Raw genomic sequence first — 21,987 nt, forward strand, 5'->3', positions numbered from 1 at the left:
ATCCACAGCGCGAAGTTGATTTATTTTCTCAGCGACCAGCACGGATCAGCTCTAGGCATGACGAAGCGGATATCGTCCTCTTTTGGAAGGCCAAACAAAGTACTTTTTCTTTCGCAGCAAACCACACAGTGTCTCCATGACATGGCGGCGTTTTGGCGGCAACAATACTACAGCGAGAATAAAAGTTACGGCTTCTTTCTTTGCGTGAACGTTTGGGCGGCGTTATGCAAATCTTCCGAGATCGTGACGTAGGTATGTGGGGGTGTGTTAGAACGAGCCGTTTTAGGTAGGCGTGGCTGACTCTTAACTTTTATATAGAATATCTCTTTGGATTTGAGACTTTAGTCTTTGCAACTTTACAGATCTTCTTTATGCACCAAGAGCTTGTAACACTCCAAAGAGAAAGGAAAAATTGAAATCGCATCATATGACCCCTTTAACTAGATGAAGAGTAGAGTAATATATTTGAATTGCCCTTTAATTTTGTCTTTGCCATGTTTTGTTCAAGGTTATATTATTGTTAATAATTCTCTTTGTCTGGAATTTCTCTCTATAGAGAGTGTCAGGTGAAACACTGGCCCAAGCACAAGCCTGCATGCAAACTCATGGCAGAGGCCATAGAAAAACTTCAGGAGGAACTGAACATCAGCAGCTGAAGTACAGCTGATAAATGAAAGGGCTGGAGAGAGTCATGCTGTGGGGCTCAGAGTCCAATATGAACTGTTCAATTCAATGGACAACGATGGAAAAAGACAAATGATACAACTGTTCCTGACTGTTTCTTTCTTGAGCTGTTCTGTTTGTATATTGAGTTTGAAGAAAGTAGATCATTCTTGATAGAAAGCTTTCATATATTCATATTCTTTCTAAGTGTATGTTTATAAACATGATTACATATTACATCATTTATTTATATTTCTCACATTTTAACTGATTGATTATTAACTGTTACACTATAACCTTTAAATGAAAAATGGAAATAAACTGAATTAACTGCTAAAATACATTTGAGATGCAATCACTTAGATTTTTACTGACAAAACTTTATTGCATCTGTTGTAAATGACTTCCTTTAATTTGGAAAGCAAAAAGAAGACATTTTGAACAATATCGTTTGCACTGTTTTTCATGCAATTACAATGAATGATGACTGGAGCTTTTAAGTTTTAGAATAAAAAAATTTGAACTAAATATGAAAAAAGACCATTTCTCATTTTCACTTGGCCTAAATTGATGTACTAAAATAACTAAAACTAAACGCATACATACATATACTGTATATATAACAAATTGAAAATATACAAATAAATTAAAACTAGTAATTAAAACTATAATAATATCCCAATGATACTAAAACTGTTAAGCTTAAAAAGGGTGCAAAAGTGACATAAATGTAATTATTTTATTTGTACCTTTTACAAAACACCCCACAAACCGTGTTGAGCTGATTGTTTAATTGTAATGTTAACACAGCCTCCGAGTTCCAGTGGGATTTGCTCTGTAAAAATCCAAAACACTTGTTACAAGTGCCTTTGAATCTCATAACATGGGTGAAAACACGACCCTGGAGATCTGTACTGCTCCAATGCCAAAGAACACATGCATACAGTTTCTCCCAGCAGGCCGTGAGACAGACGTCTGGATTTGTGGGTATCTGTAACAGATTTGGAACTTCACAGTTCAAATTTCATTCACAAACCTTCTTTTTGGAATATAAGAAACCTTTGGTTTGTACAATTATGAACTATGTGGAATTGTATTACCACTGTAAATGCTGTACTGAAACCTGTATTTTAACAAATTACAGTACATTACACACTGGACATATTCAACTATTTTCAGTTTCTTGTATGGATGTAAACACAAAAAGAAAATCAAATACATAAGACACTCAAAAGAAGAAAAAGACAACAACAACAAAAAAAGATGAACTGATCTATAATAGTAATTCGTTTTTAGTGGTGTAATTATTGTCTTGTATCAAACGTACTGACATTTCAAACAGGAACAATCAGTCTTTTAGGACATTAGCTTCATTCGTCTTTCAACACATTGAGACTTTTCCAGTGCATTCAACATAGTTATCACATTTTCTCTAAGAAACATTTCTGAAGCTAATACTTGATTCATTCATTTGTTGAACAATAAAATGTACAAAAAGTAACATTTCGCAGAAGAACTGAAAAGTTAACATGATAAATGAAGTACTCCACTTTTCTACTGTAAATACTTAATCTGCTTGGACCTTCAAACTTGAGATGTTTGGTTCAGAAACATCAGTTCATGGTTTCATGATCAATAACCAACAAGACAATATCACAGTACAGTACACAGACCTTTCTTGCCCCTTTATATCAAATGTTAAAAAGACCAATACAAAATCTAGATGTACCCACAATTATGTCTAAAGGACATGCTTTATAAAACAGATATTAACAAAATACATACAAAACTTTCAAAAACATGTTGAAAGTGTATAAAAAGAACACATTTCTGTTTACCATGTACGATGAACTGTGTGTAGAATATGCTTGGAATTCTTTAGTTAAGGTCTGAAGTATGTTTTATTGTTAGAAACTGGAATAAACTGTTTCTAAATTAATTTTCACTGATTATATTCCCTCTTTTCCGTCTTCGGTTGTCGTCCATGGAATCTGAATTAAGAAAGACAATTTCTGATTAAAAAAATATGCATACATTTAGACTAAAAAAATACATTAAAGTCATGAAAGCTTGAGGTGCTGTAACACACGATAGAATGCGATTGTCTTACCTTGCTAAGCTCTCTTTAGTTCCAGCTCTCAGCATCGCTGTAGAAGAAAATTAAGAAAATTTCACTAAAACTTCAGAGAAATTACAATATTTCAAATTACTTAAGTTATACAGAGATGAAGAGTAAGGTATAACTGAATCAAAGATTGAGGAGTTACAGGAAGTCATGCAAAGCTACATGCACAGTGTGACATGTTACTGGAAGAACATGCGAACGATCAGACTGACAACACATATGATTACAGTGAAACATACATAGCTATGTTTACATGCACCCAAATAATCTGTTTATAATTGGACTGATGGCTCAGTCGGACTGAAAAGTGTCCATGTAAACACCTCAACTGATATGATGGAGAAAATAAGCATGTGATCATTTGAATCCAAATATTTTCTCAAACGGATTCAAAAATGCCACACCAGCAGAATAGAGTCTGAAAGTGACCATATGAAACATACACAAGACTGTGTAGCGATGAAGCGATGAATGATGGTGAATTCCTGATACATGTGTAAGAAAAGAGAAAAGTGGAAAGATGGAAAGACGGAAAACAAATGCCTTGAGTATGGTGGCGGGTCATGAATGAATACAAAGTGAGAAAATGTAAAGTTGAGACATAAGAAGAGTATGAACTTTAAAACAAGAAGAGCACTGATGTGAACGAATGTGTTTGCAGAGGAGACGTATGGACATAACAATGCAAAGATAGAAAAGGTCAATAAAGGGCGAACAGATGAGCTGCTGAAAGGGTTTGTACCTGCAGGATGCATGTACAGTTGCATACCCCGTGTGAAAGTGTGTGTGTGTGAATCTGTGTCACCAGTCAGGCTGTCTTGGGGGGGCTGAGGCCCGAGGATACCACCTCATTGTGTCATAGGATGGATAGCTGAAAAAAACCCAGGTGCACTTTGAAAGTTTGGAATGGCAGTACAATTCGGACAGATCTAAACTCAGTGTGGCATCTTTTGTTTAGCTCCAAAAAAATGACAGAAAACTGTCATGCAGAGGATCTGTAAGGATAGGGATGCATGCTGGGATACAGATGTCATGCTATTACATTATTCACTATTTGCATGCATTTCATTTAGTCCTAAATGTTAGGAAAAACTACAATTTTGTAATGAATTATAGAAACAGATCAATTCTACCAACACAGAAATTTATGCAACTATTTTCATACTTTGACCAATGAAACAATACAATTATAGACATCCATGCTATTTTATGTTTAAAACTAAAAAAAAAAAAAAAAAAAACCTTAACCAGAGTTTTACATGCTGAAGTGCATTCAGGCAATATTGTAATATACAGTATGAAAGACACATAGCTGTTCAATTTTTAACCTACTAAAAAAAAAAAAGGATAGTGTATATATTATAATAATAGAATCTTATAATCATATTTTAGTGTTCAAAATATATAATCCGAAAAAATATATCATCTAAAAATAATAATATTTAACAAAATATGTGAAATCAGCTGGTCATATCATGCATTTTTTCAAATAAGTAATTTTCACTCAAGATAAAGGTGTCAAATATACTGTCACTCCTTCAGCTGTTGTATTAGAAACACCTTTGCAGTGGTAATATTTTTGTCATTTATTGCTAAGGTGATGCAACACAAAGTATAGATATACAATGTTAATAATTATGGAAATGCGTCACAGTCTGTGAAAAGGGTCCATACATACTGTTCACATACTCATAAAAACATTCATGCACACAATTGACTTCTATAGACATTCAGCTAATACTGATGATTTAATCAAGCAGAGATGAAGTGGTGGAATAAACTCTACCTGCTCATCACGGGGTTGTTTATGCCATATAAAGACTCACTATGATAACCACTGACAACAACATCCAAACTACTGTAAATGAAACAGTGAAGGTAAACATTAGTCGCTTGTAAAAGTAGCATGAGATGAATGATTGAATGCATGCAAGTAGTTTATAGAGTGACATGATTTCTGTAAAAAAAAAAGTTATAAAGTATTTATTTAGTATCTGAGATTTCAAATGTGCAATAAGATGGAAAGTAAAAGAAATTTGAAAAGATAATGTAGATGAAAAGAGGAGAAAACTGAAGTGGTTTGTTATCAGAATGTGAGGAGAATATGGAAAATAAGAGCGGGTTTGAGGATATAAGAGACATAAGATGACTCTTAAAAGAAGAAAACAAGGCTGTTTCAAACACACGTGGAGTAACAGTCCTCCTTGAATCTTGGTAAAGATTTTCAGTTTAGTTGCAGTTCTGAATTTGATGCATTTGAAGAAAATGCTTGATCCATTTTATAAGGCCATATTTCACTTCAAAGATATTACATATGACACATACTGCAATCTTGTGGTGATTCAGTATAAATTCAGCAGGTATGTGTTCACTTACTCATCATAGACATCCTCAGTGTCCATCCTGCGGTAGAATTTGCCGAGTTTTACAGATAAGATGATGCTGGGAATGAGTAACAAACAGCATCCTCCCAGACCAAACCAGAATGTGTTCTAAAACACACACACACACACACACACACACACACACACATGCACAATAATATAAAGAATTTTCTTAATCTTATATATGGGCATTTATGAACACATATATGAACGTTTTTGCATATGTTTTAGTTTAACATAAAAAAATTAACCTATGACAGTACATTCACTACCATTCAAAAGTTAATAATACTTTAACAATAATACTTTTATTCAACAAGAATGCATTACATTTATCAAAGGTGACAAAAAGGACATTTGTAATGTTACAAAATGTTTTATATTAAATAAATGCTGTTCTTTTGAACTTCCTATTCATCAAATAATGATAAAAAAATTTATCATGCACCATAAAAGTAGTCTATTTGACTAATGCGTTATATTCAAGTGTCTAAAAGAGTATTGTGAACTTCCTGTCTAACATCTCCTCGTGTCTTCAATTAAAAAAAGAAAATCATATGGGTTTGGAACAAACTGAGGGTGAGTAAATGATGACAGAATTAAAATTTCTGGGTGAACTGTCCCAGAAGCCAGAGCTTGGGAAATCCCCAATTACAGAACACTGCTCTGTTAAAGTGAGTGTGTGTTCGCCTCTGGAGTGTTTATTTCTGTAAGGTCATGGTTTCAGTTCACACACACACAAGCATTTATACTGCAATAACATTCTCAGAGTGTGAACACTGACAATCTTGTTCTGTTCTGTGAGAGTGAGTGTGTGTGTGTGTGTGTGTGTGTGTGTGTGTCTGTGTGTGGAAACGTGCATATGCTGCACATGTTCATGGGTATATCCAGTCTGTCTCGTGAGTGTGTGTTCTTGTATGTGTTACAGTGGTTTTGTATATCTTACCACTGAGTCAACAACGAAGCTGCAGCCTACGATCTCCAGCGAGTCAATGATGTTGCTGATGGGCTTGCACTGGGCGACCTCCATTTCCAGCTGTGCATACAGAGGCGCACATGAGTAAAACTGATTTAGTTGCAGTGTTACATGACAAAGTGCTGCTCTTTAAGAAAATGCTGGACTTTTCTTATCTTAGCATACTCACAGAGTGCTTGACCCAATCCGTATATTGTGAAAAATATCCCACAAGTTTCTTAATGAATTTATCAGCCTCCTGTGACATGTTAACAAAACAAAAATAGTTAAAAAAAGAAGTAAAACATACATACAGAGCATTAATAACTTTTTTCTTTGTCCAGTAATAAACCAAACATCTTTAAAACAAGATAAATTTACCTGAGAAACAAAATTGTGTAAGATAAGACAGAGAATCTATCCTGAATTAAGATGATTTTTCTTACCACATTACTTATTTGTGTGTGTTTCTTATCTCTTGTGGATTATTCGTAAACAAGACAAATAAACCTAATTCAAGATATGTTCTTTAAAATCAAGTTTTAGGGTCAGATTTACTAAACAGGGCAAATTAGTGTGAGAGCACAATCTCATAAAAGCGCTGATGGGAGTGGAAAGTTCTGTGGCTGATATACTGAATGAGCAAATTATAGAACGCAGGCACAGAATCTCATTTCCATAACGACCAGCATAATCTATCAACGGCAACGCAAATTAGAGTCTGGTTTTGGCTTCTCAAGTAAATGTACCTTTTACTTTTTTTTTTTTGCAGCCTGTGGTTCTATGAATCAAGATTAATAGTTAGTAAATGAATAAAGTGATAGATGAATAAATTAAATATAAATATTTGTACCTGTTTGACCACATGTGAAGCATTGTTGGCGATGAGGTACTCTGCTGCTTCAATGGCATTCAAGACATTTGTCACTTTAATCTAGAGGAAAAATGTGATAAATATTAAATAATTATTCACATATTTAGTTTAGTTCTAATTACAACTCTATTTGGACACCTTATCCACTATTAACGATGTATAAATGTCACTGCATTATATAAATACCAAAACCAAGTGGCATTAATTATATAGAAAGATTGAAATAAAGTTGTGTGTATTTACTGGACTTACAGGTAGGTCTCTGGATGTTTTCTGAAGCAGTTTGATGCTTTGACTTAGAGTGCCCTACAAGAAAAAACACATACGCTTTATTTAAATAAACATAAAATACTATATAAATCACTTACAATTTGGTGAGTCACTGGTGTCTCTGATTCAAATTATTTTAAATCTGTTCAGTACGTCAGGCTCAAGTGTGCTCTTTCGAACCCATTTTTTAAAAGTCATTATTACAGATAATGAATTAGTCGCTGAAAAATCCCAGCACAAACACAATGAGCCAAAAAGAGCACTTACACAAACATGCAAGCACAAACATTTACAGAACACATCTGAACTAAAGCTGTCCACATTTACTAAGAAGTACATTCACTTTTGGATTATCACGTCACAATACCAACTGTTGGCTTACCCTTGCTTTCACAAATTTCTTTGGGTTCCATTAAAAGAAAAGAATAAAGAATAAAACTTAGAATAAAATTTCCTTTGTCCTCATAAACCAAACGACTTGAAAACATACTAAAAATGACAAAGGTTTTCTGTGAGGGTTATATTTATGGGTTGGGTTAGGGGACAGTAAACATGATTAGTTCAGTATAAAAATAATTATGCCTATGAAGAATCCCTGTAAACCATATATGCCAGTTTGTGTGTGTTTGTTTGCGTACATACGGTACTTGACCATATTTTAGAAACAAATTTGAACCCAGAAATGAACAAAATCTTATAAAACCTCCTTTTGGGAACATCATCAAAAATGTATTTAGGATATTTTTATATTTAGGATATAGTGTTTATAAGTAGCTGTATATAAAAACAGAAGTCTATGGAATGCTCTGTGTGTGTGTGTGTGTGTGTGTGTGTGTGTGTGTGTGAAATTCAGAAGTGGACGTTTATGCATCGCAACGTTCACTTTTGTATTTATTTATTTATTTTTATTTATTTATTTATTTATTTATATATTTATTTTGTTTATTTTTATTTATTTTATTTTTTATTTTTGGAAACATTTTTGGAATAAAATGCAAGCTCCAATAAGCTAAGGCTGATTTCAGAGCTGAAATTGTATTTAGCCTAAACAAATACAACATTGTTTAATTAGTGCAATATTGTTGGAAATGGTGTTACAACTGTAGCAGCTGTAATTTCTGTAAATGGATATAAACATTTAATGTAATAAATATTTAAATAATTTGTTTATTCATTCTTTGTTTAGACTATAGATTAAAGTTTTAAAAATTTTACATCACACTTTATTTTAAGGTTCAATTCTCACTATTAACTAATTATTAACTGTGACTTTTGCCTCAATAAACTCCTACTTTGCTGCTTATTAATAGTTAGTAAGGTAGTTGTTAAGTTAAGGATTAAAGGATCTAAAATATGATCATGCAGAATAAGGCATTAATATGTGCTTTATAAGTACTAATAACAGCCAATAGTCATATGCAAGCTAATAAACTACTGTAGTTAATAGTGAGAATTGGTCCTTAAAATAAAATGTTAACTAATTTTATAATACATTTTTATATTTTAAGATTTAACATCTAGGACAAGGATTAAATATCCTTCTGCTGTAATACAGGTAGAATTTGACTTATTATTTAATGATAAACAATATTAACTATTAACAAACAGGCTCATGTCTCAGACCAACATTTCAAGCCAAAAAGACCCAGTAAAAGACCCTCAGTCATATCCCCATAAGCACACGCACACATTGAGCTGCACACATTCTGTAGCTGAGCGTTTTCCCCTCATGAATGCAGTGCTTGTGTCCCGCTACACTCTTCATAAAAAGATTCAAAATGTTCCAGAGACTCCAGGCAGTTTGATACATACAGTAAATAATATCTAACCTAATGAACTGCCAATATCTTCACATATCATAAAAGAGACATTAGTAGACTGCAATTATTACCAATTGAAAGTGATTAATTTGTCTTTGTCTCACCAGCTGGTCTGCTTGAGCTTCAAGTTCATTTGCGTAGGACAAAAGATCCACAACTGTCACTCCTTTATTCACCTGTCAATCAAATAATTCTCATTAGAATGTCTTGTGTTGTTGTGCCTGTAAGTGTGTACGAGAGTGTGTTGGTTACCTCAGTTAGATAAGCCTGATAGTCGATTTCTCCAATGCCTGTGTTAGCAAAGTCAATGAGGTTATCTTTGCCCTCCTGTTCCAGAAGCAGCATCCCCTGGAGATCCACATTCACACTATTAAATATCTTGGTCAGTTCCAGGTTATACTGTTGAGAAATCACAAACACGTGTTTAAAGAACTGATGTCGTGTTCAGTCTGTAGATATAAGCTTTTTGTCTTTCTTAAATCTCTTCACGCACCACTGTGGCATTGAGAAACTTGTTGAAGTTGAACTTGGTCTCCAGTTGTAGTGCTGAATATAAACCATTATTCTCATAACAATCTCTGAGTAAGAGAAAAAGAGAGAAGCAAATCAACATTTTATTGCAGAGCAAATAGTGTGTCTAATAAATCATTAAAGGCGTATTTCACTCAAAAACAAAAATGTTGTCATCAATTACTTACCCTCATGTCATTCCACACCCTTTAGTTTATCTTCATAACACAAATGAAGATATTTATAATGAAACCTGACAGATTTCTGTCCCTCCATTGAAAGTCCATGCAACTAAAACAGAAGACTTGGTTCATGGATCACTCGATTCATTTGGATTGCATTTACATCGTCTTTATAAACTTTCTGAAGTGGAATGGACTTTCAATGGAGGAGCAGAAATCTCTCAGGTTTCTTTATAAATATCTTCATTTGTATGCTAAAGATCAAGGAAAGTCCTATGGGTTTGGAAGGACATGAGGGTGAGGAAGTGATGACAGAATAACTACAGCATCTCTTTAAGATCAACTACTTGTAATTGACTTTCAGCACTGATCTTTGCTCACACACTTACCTGTACATACTGCCGATAGTAAGGTCGATGTTTGGATCTTGAAACAGCATGCCAGGAAGGAAGTTCTTTTTGGTAGGATGGACCATATATGGTGTGTCGATTATCTGAACAGCATTAAAAAAAAATCTATTTATTTGTCAAAAAAAGTCTATTTTCCATATGCTAATCATAAAAATTATAAATGATAATTCTGTCACGATTTACATCAGTTGCTTCAAACTTGTATGACTTTCCTTATTCTGTGGACCTCCAATAAAGAACTATTAATTTAATATTAAAGATATTAAATTCACATACAAACCATAGGCCACAGGTCTAAATGTGTTCGAGGTCCTGTATAGAAGTGTTTGTGTGTAAATGCTTTACTATGTGTATGATCTGAAACTAACCCAGATTTACTTAAGAATTTCCAACACCCTTTTTTAAACTTTTGCTCAAGCACACACACACACACACACACACACACACACACACACACACACACACACACACACACACACTCCTAGCTTAACCACAGTTTAGCATAAATACAAGGGCTCCAGTGTTGTGTGAGTTATGTAAGATTATACTGTCTGTTTCTTTTCTCCCTTGCAAAAACTACACAGTTTGCACTTACAAGATGTGACCCAAGATAGCTGATTTACTTATGTAGAGTTTTATTTTTGTTTATAAACATAAGCTGTTATGTATTATTAAACATAAAATCAACTAGTTCCGCTGTTGTTTCTTATCATAGAGTAGTGTACTAGTACCTTAAAAATCTGTCTGTTAGCCAGCGGCTCGCAAACAAGCTTCTCTACGTTTCCCCCAACAATAAATGAGGTGACTACAACTCCCATGAGCACCCAGGAGAAGATGAAGCTGAAGCCAACAGAACTGATCACCAACAAAACCAAAAAAAAAATGAAAAAGAATGTTAGTATCTAACTTTTAGCTATCATCAAATCAATTTTTTATGCACTTTAATTGTTTTGAAACTTAAGTGTTATTGTATATACACTGCCTGGCCAAAAAAAAAAAAAAAAAGAAAGTCGTCATCTGGATTTAAATAAGCAAATATGTAAGATTTTAGGACTGAATCATTATTGCATTGATTAATATGTTTCTGGCATGTTGTATGTTTGTGTCGCTTCATTTCTCAAACAACCATGTGGGAAGACCATATTCCAGAATGACAATACAAAAATCCAGCAGGCTCAAATTGTGAGAGATTGGCCACTACAGAGTCCTGACATTAATCCCACTGAAAGTCTTTGCCTGGCCAAAAAATATATATATATATATTCTAAAATTTTATTAGACAGCCTTATATCGTGCATTCATTGTGGCAATGTTTCAACAACATCATGCAACATCACAGCATTACTTTCCATCAAGAGTTGCATTAATTTTTGGCCGAGATCTTGCATTGACTCTGTAAAGTTGACTCCAGCACATCCTAAAGACTTTCAATAGGGTTAAGCTCAGGACGCTGTGGTGACAATTCATACATGAAAATTATTCCTCATGCTCACTGAACCTCTATCTCACAGTTTGGGTCCAATGAATCTTGGCATTGTCATTCTGGAATATACACATTTTCCCACATGGCTGTGTGAGAAATAAAAAGCTACGCACTGCATCAGTTAGGGTTAAAAGAATCATTGCCAAACATACTACATGCCAGAAACATATTAATCACTGCAGTAATGATCCAATCCTACAATCTCAAGTATCTGCTTATTTAAGTCCAAATTGCAACTTTTGTTTTTTTGGCCAGGCAGTGTGTGTGTGTATATGTTGTTTTGGTGTTGTCCTGATAACTCACGCCATCAGTAGGTTTCCGCCGGTGTTGGACAGACAGCCACGTGTGGTGGGTGTGGCATTTTTATCATAACCACATGATCCACACAACAGACCCAGGAAATTAAAGGTCAGAACAAGCACGACCATACAACAAATCACCACACATCCAATCCATCTAGAGACACAAACACAGAGATAAAGACACACTGAGTAAAAGTGTACACTGCATTTGTCTACAAATATTTAGTTTGTTGTCAGATTATTTTATTTACAGAAATTAATCATTTTATTCACTAAGGACACATTAAATTGATCAAAAGTGATAGCAGCGTATGTGACCATGGACCACAAAACCAGTCAAAAGGGTCAATTTCTTGAAATTGAGATTTATACATCATCTGAAAGCTGAATAAATAAGCTTTCCATTGATGTATGGTTTGTTATGATAGGACAATATTTGGCCAAGATGCAAGTATTTGAAAATCTGGAATCTGAGGGTGCAAAAAAATCAAAATACTGAGAAAATCGCCTTTAAAGTTGTCCAAATGAAGTTCTTAGCAATGCATATTACTAATCAAAAATTAAGTTTTGATATATTTATGGTATGAAATTTACAAAATATCTTCATGGAACATGATCTTTACTTAATAGCCTAATGATTTTTGTCATAAAAGAAAAATCGATAATTTTGAAACATAAAATGTTTTTTTGTATTTGAAAATCTGGAATCTGAGGGTGAAAAAAATCATCTTTAAAGTTCTCCAAATGAAGTCCTTATCAATGCATATTACTAATCAAAAATTAGGTTTTGATATATTTACGGTAGGAAATTTACAAGATATCTTCATGGAACATGGTCTTTACTTAATATCCTAATGATTTTTGGCATAAAAGAAAAATCGATAATTTTGACCCATACAATGTATTTTTGGCTATTGCTACAAATATACCCCAGCGACTTAAGACTGCTTTTGTGCTCCAGGGTCACATATTACTAGCATACTGGCTGTTTATTAATACCTATAAAGCACATATTAATGCCTTATTCTGCATGAGCATATTTTAGATCACTTAATCCTTAACTTAACAACTACCTTACTGACTATTAATAAGCAGCGAATTAGGAGTTTATTGAGGAAAAAGTCATAGTTAATAGTGAATGTGTTCCCTAATCTAAAGTTTTTTCTTGAATTCTGTTGCAGAATGTGGTTGTCACTCCCATAAGAGTGACAGCTGGATTTCTCTTTAGTATGCATGTGGCACTGGCGCATCAGGAAGCGTTACAGAAGTACCTGTAGAAGTCCAGCTGGTCGATCTGTGGATAGTACGCTTCAATGTTCTTCTGGCTCTCTGTCAGGAACTTTGTGAAGTTCTCAAGTGCTGGTTCAACCGGGAACATCTTTGTGAAAGCAACTATCTCTCCACCAGACTTATCCAGCAGCCCTTTCACTTCTTCAACAGACAGAAAAAGAGAAAGATGAACTGAATATGTGTATGTGAAAATGAGGATGACATATAAATATGTAAATCAAGAGAGAAATATATTTGTTTTGATAGATCTCCCAATATTCCCATGAAATGAGCATCATGTCTGGCACTAAAACATCTCAGTGAGGATTAGCCTAATGTTGAAGAAACACAGCACTTGAGGAACACTTACTGGGTAAAGCTTCGTTTTTAACGAGAGACAGGTGGGTTCCCGCATGCAGAGGGACAGATATGAGAACAATAATAGAAAAATATTGTGATTTCTTTCATTTCAGAGAACAAATGAGGTTAGCATGGAGAGAGAGAGAACAGAGAAAGCTGATGCTCGAGATGAACGAGTTTATGAAGGCAGCACATTAAGGCATCATAAGCAACATTCCCTATGTAGGCAGCAAGGCAGCACACGAGTTTTGGGACAAAGCTAGATAGATGAATAAAAATGCCCTCACCCGACAAAATTTCTTTTGTCTGTTCTCTGACCAACCTTGGTGTGTTGTTAAAAGAAGAGTAGCCCTGAAGAGATCAACAAAAAGAAAAGCTGGTGAAGAACTGTCACAGTACATTACAGGAGACTTATAGTGGCTGCGTGATAAAGAGAGACCCATCCGACCTTCTGTATGATGTTGCTGAGGTCTGTTTTAAGCACAGCATCCAGACTGGCCAAAGGTGCCTCAACATCAGGCAACTGTTGGATGAAACACAGGAGTTACAGTTAAAGCACACAGACCAACATATTGTGCTTCCACACATTTCAGCTTCTTAAAGAGCCCTTTTAGATCCATGTCTGTTCAGTTTAAAACAATCTATATGCTAACTAATTGAACCTTTAGGCTAAAATGTACCGTGTTTCTCTTCCAGGAATATAAAAACTCACCCTGCACTACACAGATAAGCAAGCAGCCAATCATGGATCATGACTGTTGCTACTACTAACTAAAGCTTACTGGATTTTAAATTTGGCATGAACCAGAAATTGCAATTAACTTTTTCTTTCCTATTATAATGTACATCTGAGTGAAATGCCTTCTTGAACAAAAAAAGTTTAGGTTATGGACATGATTTTGTCCACTGGGAATGTGAGGATGTTAATGTTTTTGATTAAAGACTATGGGGTTAGATATAATGTGCACGGATGAATCTTTTATAATAAAAACTGCAATATTCCATAAATACGAATTTTGATTTCAAGGTGAATGGGATGATCTTTCAATATATCCTTTCTGAAATCAGCAAAGTGATACACTGAAAGATATCCATATTAATTTTACAAATCACTGAATTTAAAACTCAGGTATAGGGTTAGAAGGTTAACATGGCAACACATTAACTAACAAGGAGCAACAATTTTCTTACAGTATTAAATAATCTATCGTTAAATAATAAATATATAACGGTGCATTGTTAGTTCATGTTAGTTCTGGTTCGCTAAATAATAACAGATGCAACTTTTGATTTTAATAATGCATTAAATGCTGAAATTGACTAACTAAGATGAATAAATGCTATAAAAGTATTTTTCTAAAAGGGTTTTTTATGAGATTCGCAGGTCTTCCTACTGTACGTATGGGTTACTTTTTGTTGTCTAACATCACATAAAAAAATTAAAAAGGGACAAATTTTACCTTTAAGTATTGCCTAATAATTGACATTGTCCTATATATCCTGATACACACACATGCACAGTATATATGGTTTGTGTGTGTGTGTGAGAGTGTGTGTGTGTGTGTGTGTGTGTGAGTGAGTGAGTGAGTACATAAAGATGCACAAGACTGATATCAACAATACTTAAAACAACAACAGGATGAACAACAACCACAATTTCTACGTTCACAAAACATGTGGGTGAAACCACTGACTTTTACCTTTAATAGCACCCTCCACTTTAACTTTTATCCATAATCACAAGCAACAGAAACAGAAAGGAACACGTTAACGAGAATAATATCAATGTGAGAGTGTGTTTTGCAGTGTTGCTGTAGCTGAAACAGCAGAGAATGATAGTAGCAACGTCAAGGTCATGGGTTCAATAAGTATTTTTAATAAGCATTTTATTTTATTTCTGTTTTGCTTTTGTTTATTTTTATTGATTTTATCAGTTATATTAGGTTTGTTTGGTATATTATTAGGTAATGTTATTTTTACTTGTTCTTAAAGCATCTTGTAATTAATTAATTATTTCAAATTAGCCCAGCCTCAACTGTATGACTTTAATTGTGACTTTATACCTCAAAATGTGACATTTCACAATTGTGACTTTTCAATTTGTTTCTGTGACTTGACATCTAATGATTGCGGTTTTACTTCTAGTGTTTATATCTCACAATGTAAATTTCTTATTTTAAATTTTAAAAAAATTTTTTATTCAGGATTGCACTGAAATGCCACATGTTAAAAAGTAAGACCATTTTAGTGAATTCAGCCATAAGTGTGTGTATTTGTTTGGTTATGCACCTGCTGTCATGCGAAGAGCGTTGTCTAAAGCAGGCACCACTTCTCTCTCCAGCTGATTATGAATCTGTCCACCCAGCAGATTCCCAATATCTGATAAACCACGTTGACAATAAAAGAACAAATTAGTAAATGCAGCTCCAACATTAAGTGCAATGATGTTCAAAAGTTTGGGGTCGGTACATTTTTTTAAATGTAGCAAGAATTTATTGAACTGATCAAAGACATTGACATTGTTACAAAAGAAGTTCTTTTGAACTTTCTATTCATCAAGAATCCTGAAAAAAATGAATCAGAGTTCCCACAGAAATATTAGGCAGCAACATTGATAATAACAATCAGCAACTATCAACACTGATAATAATAAGAAATGTTTCTTGGACACCAAAACACCTTGAAGGAACAAAAGCAATCACTGCACGATGAATCAGTTAGAATAATAACCATATAATTCAAGTCACACATCCAAAATATATCCCTGTTTTTGGTTTTTATATTTACATTGTTAAGTAATATCACACAGTGCCGTTTTTCTAAATATTAGCGCGTGAGCGTTATCGCCAGTGAAATATTAATTTTATACAACAGTTCACAAACAAGAAGTTAATATTGAGTAGGTGAGATTTTAGACACAATATTGTCTTTTATTTTTGCCAACAAAAATAGTTCCAAACAAAGTCGAATCAGAAGTCGAATGTTTTTGAATGAATCATTTGAGACAATGATTCAATGATCCATGCATAAAGACACTCACTTGCTTCGTCTCCAAATGAATCAGCCATTTTGAACGAATCGTTTGAATGAATGATTCAATGAATCACTCATTAAGACAGGGACTACTGGCGGTGTTAGTGTCATATTTATTTATCCATGACAGGCAAGTACCAGCACAAGAACACACTCAGAAAAATATTAATTATCCTTATAGAAAAAAATCCCAGTAAATTCCAAGATTTTTTTCAATATCGCACGCCCCTATTGGTGAGCATTTAAGACTCAAAAACATTAAAAAGTACTTACCAACCCCAAACTTTTGAACGCTGTGAATGTTCACACTGATACATTAAAAAAGAGGAAGAAAGACAGAGTACTTACTGTCTAAGTCTGATAATACTTTGTTCTTGGCTGTTGTGTACTGTGCAGAGAGGTAGTCTATTTGCTATAAAATAAAAGAACAAAGACAAACAGATTTAGCTTTAGTGTGTGAATATGTTTGTGTGCGTGTCTCCATGCTTTAGATTAGGCCCACACAGAATCTACAAATTTGTTAGTGCATTACTTAATTTAAGCTTTGTTTACACATTTTACCACACCATGTGAACCTGTTTATGGCTTACCACTGGTGTGTGGTTGGCAAAAGATTTCAGGTCTCTTGTGTTAGTGCTGACGAGGCGTCTGGTGCTCTTGATCTGATTTGTGATGTTCTGATTTGCTGCGTAGGCGATCGTCACTCCCACTCTGTAAACAAAGCAACATGCACGTGTAAGCTGTGTGAAATAATATGCTTACAGGTATTGTTATGCTTACACTCTGTTATGCTGGTGAAATTGTAGATTTTGGAATTACAGTAAATTAGACAGTCTGGTCTTATCTATCACCATTAAAGCCAGTGCAGCAATTACATTTGATGGAAACACTACACACTCTGAGGAAGGGAGTTTGTGATTTCAATACAAATATTCAAAATTTAGATATGCTTGCTCTACTGTATATTGCTGTCACTGACATGCAGTAACATCAGACGGCCACAGTGTGGTACTGTTGTCATGCTGTTTGAGTAATGTGATTCAAGGGTTAAAGTTTGGTACTGTTACCCAGTTTTTAATCTACTACCCAGTTTTTAACCCAGGTACCCAGTTATTCAAAGGGTACAGTTAGCTTGACCTTGTTAGCCTCTGGCAGAAACATCTAGACACAAATAGCACTTTTCTCACCATTCAAAAGTTTTTTGACAGCTATTTCCCAATCAGCATTACATTTGAACATGTCCTCAAAATCTGAAGCCTTAAAGGAGTCATATGATGCGATCTCAATTTTTCCTTTCTCTTTGGAGTGTTACAAGCTCTTGGTGCATAAAGAAGATCTGTAAAGTTGCAAAGACTAAAGTCTCAAAACCAAAGAGATATTCTTTATAAAAGTTAAGAGTTAACCACGCCTACCTAAAACGGCTCGTTCTAACACGCCCCAACATACCTACGTCGCTCTGTGGGAAGATTTGCATAACGCCGCCCAAATGTTCACGCAAAGAAAGAAGGCGTAACTTTTATTCTCACTGTAGTATTGTTGACGCTGCAGCCATGTCGTGAAGACGCTGTGTGCTTCGTTGTGAAAGCGAAACTACTTTGTTTGGTCTTCCAAAAGAAGACGATATCCGCTTCGCCATGCCTAGAGCTGATCTGTGCTGGTCGTTGAGGGAATACAACAACTTTCACCGTGGACGAAGCAGAATCCAGCCCGGGGTCCGTCACATGTGGTTGCCGCTCATCCGCCGGGCGCGCCGTTCTCGACCCCGCCGCCTCAGCTCACTCTTGCCCGGCCTCAGCTCACCTTCCAAAAATGGACACGACTAGAAATCAGTGGTTAAGTTGTATTTACAACACTGTTCCAGAACAGTTCAACCCAAATATTCAGATGTGTGCAGTGCATTTTATGGAGGACTGTTTCCTGATCCTGGGAGAGTAGATTACAATGCCGGCTGTTCTGACTCACAGACTGTAAGTACGTTTTTTATATTTAAAGAGTTTTTATATTTTATATATTTAAAGCGAGTTTTTTGGGCAGTGTAGAGTAGTGCTTGTTGTTTGTCATTTCTCCGATCACAAATGCAGACAGTTTTATGTTTACGCGGTGCGATGCAACGCAATGCGTAAAAAGACAGTATAAGTCATTATAATCCGTATTTATGTCCCCACTGGATGCAACAAATGCCTTGTTTGTAATGGGTTTTAATGTTTATGCCTCGTTGCTCCGGCTGGACATGGCATCAACAGTATGTGAGGGGCGTAACATTTCCGTCTCACGCTTGAGGTATTCGGCCAATCACAACGCATTGGATATCTGGCCAATCAGAGCACACCTCGCTTTTCAGACCGATTAGTTTTGTAAAAATCGACGCGTTTCAAAAAGGCGGGGCATAGAGGAGAAACAATAATGTACAGTATGTGGAAAATAATGTTTTTTTTTTACCTTAAACCGCATAAACACATTTCATTACACCAAATACACAAAATAATGTTCTTTTTAGCAGCATCATATGACCCCTTTAAGTTCTTAGCCCCTATGACCCTATGGGAACGCCAAGTATGCAAGCTATTGAACCATAAATAGTGAGATATCAGACAGCTTACTCATTCAGATATGAATTTTTGCCAACTTTGCAGCTAAAAAGTACACATATTTGAAGGAGTCTTGTGGCATTTACCGCTCAGGTGACTGGTTCAATAAAACCTGGAACAAAGATAGTAGATTTCAAGCATACGATTTTAGATACGGGATCCTGCACTAGCCAAACAACAGCATTGCTATGAATGGGAATGTTATGAGAAAGTATTCTTCAGGTATTATAGCCCTACTTAGCAATAGAGCAAATTACTGTTCCCATATATTATATAATAAATATATATTAAATATCATATAAAAAAAAAGAAAAAATGTTTATTAAATATTAATTAAATATTCACTAATATAATAAAAGTATTTTTATTATAAAATATTTAAATAAACTATTGTTCAAAAGTTTATGGTCAGATTTTTTTTTCTTTTTAAAGAAATTAATTATTTTATTTAGCAAGGATGCATTAAATTGATCAAAAATCACAGTTAAAGGCATTGTTACAAAAAAAACTATTTCAAATAAATGTTGTTCTTTTAAACTATTTTTCAAAGAATCCTGAAAAAATTTTTGGTGAGTATAAGAGACGACTTTCAAATACATTAAAACAATTCACCAACCTCAAAACTTTGAACGATAGTGTAATAAAAATGTTTTAAAATATATAATATGTAAATATATATAAAAATGTCACATCAAAACACAAAAGGTGAATCAGTAAATGCAGGCACACATACACACTGGTGCTCACATGGCCACAAACTAGAGACTTTACTAATTGAGTGGTGCAGATACATATTAAATGGTGGCATCTGATTACAGATTATTGCCAGACAAACCTCCTCCACTCTCTCATTTCCTCTCACAAAAAAAAATTTAATAAAGGGGAAATGTGATTCAACAAAGGAAGCCATAGAGAGAGAAAAAGAAAAGAGTGAAGAAAGAAGCAGAGCAGATTTGCACTGTCATGTTCTCTGCTCCCAAGCTTCGTCCAGCATAATTACTGCAAACCTCTCAGTAAGTCATTGAAAGTCCATCAAGACACACACACACACACACACACTCACACAGTACAGTCTACGCCTCACAAACGCCCATTGTGACCCAAACAACTGCTGTCAGCACTGTCACAGAAAAAAAACAGGAAAGAAAAAAAGAGGCAGAAAGAAAGAGGGGGGTGGGGTAGAGAAATAAAGAGGGGACTTTCTCTCTGGACAGACTCAGGGCTATCAATGTCACATGTGTGAATGTGTCTGTGTGTGTGTCATTCTAGACCACTGCAGGTGTGTTCATTACACTCTCTAGCAATGCCGCACACCAACTGATTGACTTTATGTGCACAAAATGTCTCTTATTTATTCTAATCATTATCTCTTATCTCCTAAAATTTCAGTATCGTTTAGCAATTAATAATTATCCAAATCTGACTGAAAACACAATTACACAGACCCAGTAACTAGCCTGGACTAGGCTAGATTAGCGTGGAGCAGCACAGCTTGTGTTTTTATCACACAGATGAGAGAGAGAGAGAGAGAGAGAGCGAGAGAGAGAGTGCAGTGATAGGATGATGGTGGTTCAGTGTACCTGTGACCTCTATTCTATTTCTAGAGCTAAATAACTCTAATGTACTTTAACTATAATCACTGGTCACATTTACACGCAGACTGGCCCCCACACAGTGACATATGTACTTATATTATGCATATAGTGCATTGTACAGTATGCATTGTACAGTATATTGTTATGCCAGTGTGTGTGTGTGTGTGTGTGCGCGTGTGTGTGTGTGTGTGTGTGTGTGTGCGTGTGTGTGTACCTGTTTTTCTATTCTGGTGGGTGACTTAAACCTGAATACACACAGACTCATAGGGAGTCGTGTCACAGTGGGGACCTAAATTGAGGTCCCCACGGGTAAACAAGCTAATAAATCACACAGAATGAGGATATCATAAAATGTGTAACAGGCAATTGGCTCTTTTAACTGTAAGGTGGAACTTCCAATCTGGCCAATTATATCAAATTGATATATTATATAATTATATATGTTATATAATTTACCAAATAATTGTAATATATTTGTTACTATTTTATTATTAATATTTTGTATATATACACTGCTATATAATTGAATATATAATTTTATTATATTTGTAAATATTTTAATGTTAATATTATTTATAGAAAATTGGTGACTCCTTTTAACAATACAGATTATGTCAAAGCAACTGTATAGCATTAATTAGGAAAATATTGTGTCAACAATGCAAAATGGCAATAGTAAACACTCTTTAATTCACTTTAATTTTCAGTTAAAGGCAGTTCATCATTGAATTCAGTGATGTCATCATCCAACTCAGTTCAGTTTAAATAGTGTCTATGTCTGTGTGTGTGTGTGTGTGTGTGTGTGTGTGTTTGGATATCATGTGTCTTGTGTTTCAATAATATAGTTTGAATCAGAAATGTTAAAACAACATTTAAATAACACTTCAAATCAGGAATAAAAAAACCCGAGGATATCATAAAATGTGTAACAGGCAATTGGCTCTTTTAACTGTAAGGTGGAACTTCCAATCTGGCCAATTATATCAAATTGATATATTATATAATTATATATGTTATATAATTTACCAAATAATTGTAATATATTTGTTACTATTTTATTATTAATATTTTGTATATATACACTGCTATATAATTGAATATATAATTTTATTATATTTGTAAATATTTTAATGTTAATATTATTTATAGAAAATTGGTGACTCC

At 34.5% G+C, this 21,987-nt stretch overlaps 2 protein-coding genes across 2 annotated transcripts in view; one reads left to right on the forward strand and one right to left on the reverse strand.

Annotated features, from left to right (window-relative positions):
* The window catches only part of LOC107750441 (zinc finger, MYND-type containing 10), a 6,184-nt gene extending 5,034 nt beyond the window's left edge, over positions 1–1,150 (forward strand). Inside the window, exon 12 of the mRNA XM_016565810.1 lies at positions 557–1,150. Within this exon, the coding sequence (XP_016421296.1) occupies positions 557–656 (100 nt within the window). The 3' untranslated portion in view covers positions 657–1,150. The remainder of the gene's footprint in view (positions 1–556) is intronic.
* A 204-nt stretch (positions 1,151–1,354) lies between these two features.
* Positions 1,355–21,987, reverse strand: part of LOC107750471 (prominin-1-A-like) — a 30,224-nt gene continuing 9,591 nt past the window's right edge. The window contains exons 5-27 of the mRNA XM_016565838.1: positions 17,231–17,351; positions 16,989–17,052; positions 15,897–15,986; positions 15,308–15,331; positions 14,288–14,325; positions 14,056–14,130; positions 13,895–13,958; positions 13,618–13,626; positions 13,250–13,409; positions 11,980–12,132; positions 10,925–11,048; positions 10,173–10,276; positions 9,585–9,669; positions 9,344–9,490; positions 9,151–9,267; positions 7,654–7,671; positions 7,254–7,307; positions 6,981–7,061; positions 6,318–6,386; positions 6,119–6,208; positions 5,165–5,280; positions 2,774–2,810; positions 1,355–2,654 (exon numbers count right to left, since the gene is read on the reverse strand). Coding sequence (XP_016421324.1) covers positions 2,789–2,810; positions 5,165–5,280; positions 6,119–6,208; positions 6,318–6,386; positions 6,981–7,061; positions 7,254–7,307; positions 7,654–7,671; positions 9,151–9,267; positions 9,344–9,490; positions 9,585–9,669; positions 10,173–10,276; positions 10,925–11,048; positions 11,980–12,132; positions 13,250–13,409; positions 13,618–13,626; positions 13,895–13,958; positions 14,056–14,130; positions 14,288–14,325; positions 15,308–15,331; positions 15,897–15,986; positions 16,989–17,052; positions 17,231–17,351 — 1,825 coding nt within the window. The 3' untranslated portion in view covers positions 1,355–2,654; positions 2,774–2,788. The remainder of the gene's footprint in view (positions 2,655–2,773; positions 2,811–5,164; positions 5,281–6,118; positions 6,209–6,317; positions 6,387–6,980; positions 7,062–7,253; positions 7,308–7,653; positions 7,672–9,150; positions 9,268–9,343; positions 9,491–9,584; positions 9,670–10,172; positions 10,277–10,924; positions 11,049–11,979; positions 12,133–13,249; positions 13,410–13,617; positions 13,627–13,894; positions 13,959–14,055; positions 14,131–14,287; positions 14,326–15,307; positions 15,332–15,896; positions 15,987–16,988; positions 17,053–17,230; positions 17,352–21,987) is intronic.

Source organism: Sinocyclocheilus rhinocerous, unplaced genomic scaffold (assembly GCF_001515625.1).
Source record: "Sinocyclocheilus rhinocerous isolate Xijiao unplaced genomic scaffold, SAMN03320098_v1.1 scaffold1, whole genome shotgun sequence".
NCBI lineage: Eukaryota > Metazoa > Chordata > Actinopteri > Cypriniformes > Cyprinidae > Sinocyclocheilus > Sinocyclocheilus rhinocerous.